Genomic DNA, 6,534 nt, shown 5'->3' with positions numbered 1-6,534 from the left:
GTTCCAAAGCTGAGGACAATTACCTATTATAGGCAAAGAAAAGCCACAGACATTTTTTAGGTTCATAAGAATGGCCATTTTACTTTTCATTTTACGAAAAACAAATTCTTGTGCATCATAGCAGAGTAAATGACAGAAATACTGAACCTTGCTAGTTTAATAGAAACAATTTGAAATAAAGATCCTAAGCAATAGATTGTAAGTAAAATTAAAATAAGTGATCCAAAATACAAATTACACCTTGTTTTATAGGATACAAGGCTTATTCGTGTGCGTATTTCAATCCAGCTTCACAACCGCTGTGTAGGGGAAGAAGATGAGAACTCCTATCTCCACTTTACAAGTACAGAATTTAGGCCCTGAGTGCTCAACAATCTGCCCTAGGGCTGACACCTATGAGTATCAAAGCCAAGGCCATAGCTGAGTTTTCAGTAAATCTAGTGTTCTATTTGATGTGCAAGAGAGAAGTGCAGGCATCAAGATCACTGGGCATGTCTGCTTAAAATTACATCTGCTAATCAAGGTGACTAGACCCAGGCAACTTGGCACAAAATTGAATTTCACAAGGCCCTTTGAAGAACAAGTGTTAACATGTGACAAAGTTTTGTTTTATAGAACCCATTCTTGGTTGTTCAGGGGAAAGAGGCACATTTCTGAGAACTCACAAGCTCTTTGTGAGAAAGGAATGTTTTTTAGGATATCGGTGTAGTTCATGGAGCTGGTGGATGGGCTCCAAGATGACCTGGACCCAGGCTTTCCCACCAGGAAGCCTGGCCTACACAGGGACAGTGGTTGTGCACGCAGGAACCAGCTATCTGGAGGCTTCCTCAGGGGAGTGAAGGTGGAGGTCTGGCCACAGCCAGCAGATGCTGCCCATGGGCTTCCCTTAGATGGAAGGTATCTTGCTATTTGGTCCATTCCTTTGGTCCTGTCTTTATCTGCCTGGGTTCTTTTGATCTCTCTTCCTGCCAGTTTTTTCACATGATGGTTCAAGGACTTGGGCCTTTTCTCCATTCCTACAGAACGGATACAGCCCTCATTGCTGATAATCTCTTGGAGCAACTCTTGCTTTCCCTTGCCCATCTTTTCTTTCAACACACACACATACCCATGCATGCATATACACACACGCACATGCATACACATACATACACACACGCACATGCATACACATACATACACACACACACATGCATACACATATATACACACACGCACATGCATACACATACATACACACACGCACATGCATACATACACAGCCTGTTGCAGAACTGCCTTCCTTAAACACTCTCTGATCACAGACACAGTGGGAGCAATGAATGATGTGTCTTTGAGGCTGGGTGGGTGCTGGGAAGGGAGTTTACCCAATGTCACAAAGGAAATGTAATTAGTATTAAGGGCAAAAGAAGGGAACAGCAAAAAGGGGGAAGGGTGTGAAAAAAAGAAGAGGAGCTGCCTGCACATAGGTGGGGGACTGCGGGCTTGGGGCCACAGGTGGCCTTCTGGATCCTTGAGTGTGACCTTTTAACTGACTCCAAATTTTACAGAACAAATCCTTTTATTAAAAGGGGTGAAGCAGAGAAATCTGAAGCTTTTCTTGCCTTCTTTGGTGCTTATAGAAGAACAACCTTGAAATCAGAAGGCCACAGGTTCCCCCCCAACCCCCGCCGCCACCTGCTGGGGCAAACTGATTACTGTTTGCCTGCCCTGCTCAGTGGGCCTAACACCACTTCGGCCTGTTCCAGCTCCAGGCTTGCTCCTTGCCTGAACCACATCACTCTAGGCTCAGTCGGGGTATAAGCCACCACAACCCCCTCCTCCTCTCCATTTCTACAGTAGGGCGGTAAGGGTCATGCATGGGCTCCTCTCTTCCTGCCACAGTCTTCACATATATGTGGGCTTCTTGTGCTCCCATGGTATTCATCTCACGTGTAGGTGAACGCCTAGGATTCTTGAGAAAACAAATATGGTTTTTAAAAATATAGTTCAGACTTCTGCTTTTAGTCAAGATGGTATAATAGCAATCACATTTACCCTCCCACCTGAAACAACAAAAAATCAGATAAACATTTGAAATAATAGTTTTCAAGATACTGGACAACAGGCAGGGAAGGACGATTATCCTTGAGAAGTAGAAAACAAATGAGGAGAGGCTGACAATTGCCTGAGCTTGCAGCCTAGGCAGAGTTCTCAGGCCATTCACCTCTCTCTTTTTTTTTTTTGTAGGGACAGAGTCTCATTTTGTCACCCTTGGTAGAGTGCTGTGGTGTCACACAGCTCACAGATACCTCTAACTCCTGGACTTAGGCTATTCTCTTGCCTCAGCCTCCCAAGTAGCTGGGACTACAGGTGCCCACCACAACTCCCAGCTATTTTTTTTTTAATTGCAGTTTGGCCGGGGGCTGGATTTGAACCCACCACCCTTGGTATATGGGGCCAGGGCCCTACCCACTGAGCCACAGGCACTGCCCCAATTCACCTCTCTTTTGTTTATTGTTGACATGGTATCTCTCTACCTATAGATACAGGTTATCTGGCATTTCTATGTAGACAGTGATATCATCTGCAGACATTGACAATTTCATTTCTTCCTTTTCAGCCTTATGCTTTCCATTTCTTTTTCTCATATTTCTACACTGACCAGGACTCAAGTACAATATTGAATGAGCGATATTAGTGAACATCCTTGTTTTATTTCTGATCTTAAAGAGATCAGTGATAAAAATACACTAAGAGTCTTTTCTGTGCTTGAGCTTTACTTGGTCATCTTTCCACATGTGTTCACACTGTATTTCTTTCGTTCATGAAAGGCTTTAAAACTCTTAGCTTATTTACTGTGTGGGTGATATATAGAGATCATAACCAAGAGTTCTCACCTCAAGTATCTTGGGATTGTCATCAATTTCTGAAATTTCACATGGTCTTTCACTTTCCTAAATTGTTTTAAGAAAGAAAGAGAGAGAGAGAGAAAGGGAGGAGGGAAGGGAAGGGTAGAGTCACATTGTGATCAGTGATTTTTAAACCTGAGTGCACATTAGAACAACAAAACCAAAATAAATATACAAACAGCTAGTAACTCCCCCTACCACATAAAGAGCCCAAAAGAAAACCAAGAAATATCATTGTGAGTTACTTCAAAAATAATCTAGGGCCTGAGTAGAAATTAAACAAGATTGGCTGTGAGTTGATAATTGGGTTCATTATAATAATCTATTTTAGTATATATTTTAAATTATCCATAATAGAAAGGTTTTCTTTTAAAAAAAATCAAGGCTACAGCTTTATCATCCAAAAATCTGATTTAATTGGGTTTTGGTGATTGGTATTTTTTTAACCTCTTTAATGAGTTTAAAGTGCACTAAAGGCTGAGAAACTATTATTTCTATAAATCATTCCTGCCCACCCCATACTTCTCAATGTGTTTAAAGTTTATAACTTGTGAACTTCTACATGTGATATGATGAAAAGATGTTCATCATTCCTGATCTCATTTTGTCTACAACTTTGCCTACCTGTTAAAATAGAGAGAGTGACTTTTACGACTCCTGTTTTGGAGTTGAACTAACCAAGGCATAGAAAATGCTAAGCCACTTGTTCAGGATCATGTAAATCATAAAGTGGCAGAGTCAGAATTAGAATTATCTACCTTTCCATTCATGCTTACCAGTGTGAGAGGAATGCTCATAAATAGAGAATGGAATTAGAACCCAGAGTCCACATGACGTGGTGGAACCTTAGAAACCTGGACACTATGGAACCTTGTTGGATATTGGTCTTGAAGGCCTTTGAATTCTGAGAATGGTCCCCAGAGCAATCTCGCATTTGGGGAGAAGAGGACCTGAGGGTGGGATGAATGTAGATTCTCTTGTGAGCTGTCATGCTCAGATGTGGGGGAAAGACAGAGACAAATAGTTCACACATCCCTAATGTAGACCCCTCAGCACCTTTTTGTCTCCCATCTGTCCTAACATTATTTTCATCCTCCCTTTGTGAAGCTTCTAAATGAGGGTTGTATGCCAAATCTGCATGGGGCTTAATGTCACATCTGAAATGAAATTATGTCACAGAAACTTCCATCGTCTTGTCCTCAGAAAATAGACATGGGTTGAATTCTTATACCCTCAACCTAAAAGCCATACTGATCCCTGCTTACACACCCAGGCCCAAAGAAGCTGGTAATCACCTCCATGGACTCAGTGCTACTTCTTCTTCGGTGAATCCATGTGAATAGCAGAGCCACCAGCAGGGCTGTGGCCACTATGGATGGGATGCCTGCTGCTAGTCCAAGAGATGGCCCACAGTCCTGGCATAGAGAGAAAAGCACACAGTCAGGGGAGCCCAGATTCTTTAAGGATAAAGAAAAAATTCTAGAATCTATTGAATCCATTTTGTACTGACCCTAAATATCATATAAAATATCAAACGGGCAATAAAATAATGTGAAAAAATGCTTGTAACATACATGACAAGTGACTTGTTTCCACAGGACTTAATTTACATAGTTCAAATCAGTTGGAAAGGGTGATAAAGTGGAAAATGGGCAAGTGATATGAACAGGCACTCTTAGAAATAGTTGTACACATGCCTCTTCAACATAGGAAAAGCTGAGAAACAATTCAGAACAACAGTTAGATACTATTTTCATCTACCAGTTTGGCAAAAAGTTAAAGCTTTTATTAACATTTACCATACCAGTTTGATGTGAATTTTTAAAAATTTTCTTACACTACATGCATTAATCAAGTGATTTTCAAATTCCTACTTTGCTTTGATCTGAATGGAAAAATTCATGTTTGAAGCCACATGCATTTTCAGATTATCTGGATATTTTGAAAAGAATCTGCAGAATCCCTCATATAAATGTGTAACTCGTATAATACTGGATTCTCCTTCACACTTGGAGTGGTGATTTTATTGAAAGCTAATAAAAGTATACGAATCATAAATATATAGGTTGATGACTTCACATGAGGAACATACCCATTTAACCAACACCCATTTCAAGAAACAGAACATCACCAGTACTCCAGAAGCCCTCCAGACATCTTCAGGCTCCTGTGTGTGACCATACCCTGGAATCCAATTGCATCTGTTTTTTTAACATCATGTAGATGTCCATAAGGGATGTGCTTTTTGGTGTCTGGCTTCTTTTGCTCAACGCTTTGTGAAAGCCCCTGTGATTTCACATGTTTTCACTTCTGAGCTAAGTTGGTCATAAGAATAATAGTTGATCCTGGTTCTATGCTTGGCAACAGTTCATCTATCAAACTTTAATCCTCAAAACAAATGCACAAGATGGGTAGGGCATTATTAACCCCATTTTATAAATGACCAAACTAAGGCTCAGCATTTCAAGTTATATACTTACCGCTTCTTTCCCACCTGTAACAGGAGAGGAAGTCTGTGTGGAAAAAGAACATGCATTATAAAAGAAAAAGATCTACAGAGTGCACATTATACATGCACAAGACAGTCTGTCCAAGGTCAGGCTGTAAGGTGTAAAGTTTACCTCTTTACAAAACTTTCTGTTAACTACAACACCTGCCAAGTAGAACCTTACTTGATTGCTTCCCAGCTAGGAATTAGAATAAAATTTCACTACCAGGAGAATTTAGAAATTCAGGTGATGTCTTCATTATTCCACCCTGTGGGTTTTCCATTCTGTCTTCAGATTACATAAATTTACTTGCAGTGGCTTTGACCAAAAGAAAGGGAGGGAGCTGCAATTGCAGCCATGTTTTCTGAATTCCTATCTCCCTGCCAGCGTGACTGGGATGGCCTCCCAAAAGGGAGACCCAGCAGCTGCCAGCTTCGCGGTGGCCCGTAAAGGAGCTGAGCCCAGTGGGGGCACCACCTGGGGCCCCATGGGCAAAAGGCTACAGCATGAGCTGATGACCCTCATGACATCTGGTGACAAAGGAATTTCTGCCTTCCCTGAATCAGACAACTTTTCAAATGAGTAGGGGCCATCCATGGAGCAGCTGGCATAGTATATGAAGACCTGAGGTATAAGCTCTCCCTAGAGTTCCCCAGTGGCCACCCTTACAATGAACCCACGGCAAAGTTCCTCACACCCTGCTACCACCCCAATGTGAACACCCAGGGTAACATCTGCCTGGACTTCTGAAGGACAAGTGGTCCGCCCTGTGTGATGTCAGAACCATCTTGCTTTCCATTCAGAGCCTTCTAGGAGAACACAACATTGATAGCTCTTTGAATAAACGTGCTGCTGAGCTCTGGAAAAACCCCACAGCTTTTAAGAAGTACCTGCAAGAAACCTACTGAAAGTAGGTATCCAACCAGCAGCCCTGACCCAAACTATTCAGCCTCTCCCTATATTGTGTTTTCATTTTTTCCTTCAGTGTTCTGTCCTTTCCTTGATTTCTCTATAGGACTCTGTATCTCGAACTTTGGTGGTATTTTTGTTTTGTTTGTTTTTTAAATTAGTCTCTGGTTGAGCCCTTGTGATGTATATTAAATAAATACATTCTGGTTGGGTTTTTTTTCTTTCTTTCTTTCTTTTTTTTTTTT

General features: G+C 41.4%; 1 protein-coding gene and 1 pseudogene across 3 annotated transcripts in view; one reads left to right on the top strand and one right to left on the bottom strand.

The window, feature by feature from the left end:
* Positions 1 to 1,738: 1,738 nt before the first annotated feature.
* Positions 1,739 to 6,534, bottom strand: part of OPALIN (oligodendrocytic myelin paranodal and inner loop protein) — a 12,603-nt gene continuing 7,807 nt past the window's right edge. For 2 of the 3 annotated variants that reach the window (XM_012803556.1, XM_012803558.1), the window contains 4 exons: positions 5,372 to 5,404; positions 4,187 to 4,306; positions 2,880 to 2,936; positions 1,739 to 1,954 (listed from right to left, as the gene is read on the bottom strand). In XM_012803556.1, the coding sequence (XP_012659010.1) occupies positions 1,778 to 1,954; positions 2,880 to 2,936; positions 4,187 to 4,306; positions 5,372 to 5,404 (387 nt within the window). In that variant the 3' untranslated portion in view covers positions 1,739 to 1,777. The remainder of the gene's footprint in view (positions 1,955 to 2,879; positions 2,937 to 4,186; positions 4,307 to 5,371; positions 5,405 to 6,534) is intronic. The other variant, XM_012803557.2, reaches the window with a different exon arrangement.
* LOC100963290 lies at positions 5,778 to 6,315 on the top strand (annotated as a pseudogene).

Source organism: Otolemur garnettii, unplaced genomic scaffold (genome assembly GCF_000181295.1).
Source record: "Otolemur garnettii isolate 467f Iridium unplaced genomic scaffold, OtoGar3 scaffold00021, whole genome shotgun sequence".
NCBI lineage: Eukaryota > Metazoa > Chordata > Mammalia > Primates > Galagidae > Otolemur > Otolemur garnettii.
The sequence above is the reverse complement of the archived record's forward strand: the minus strand, read 5'-3'. Positions and strand labels throughout refer to the sequence as shown.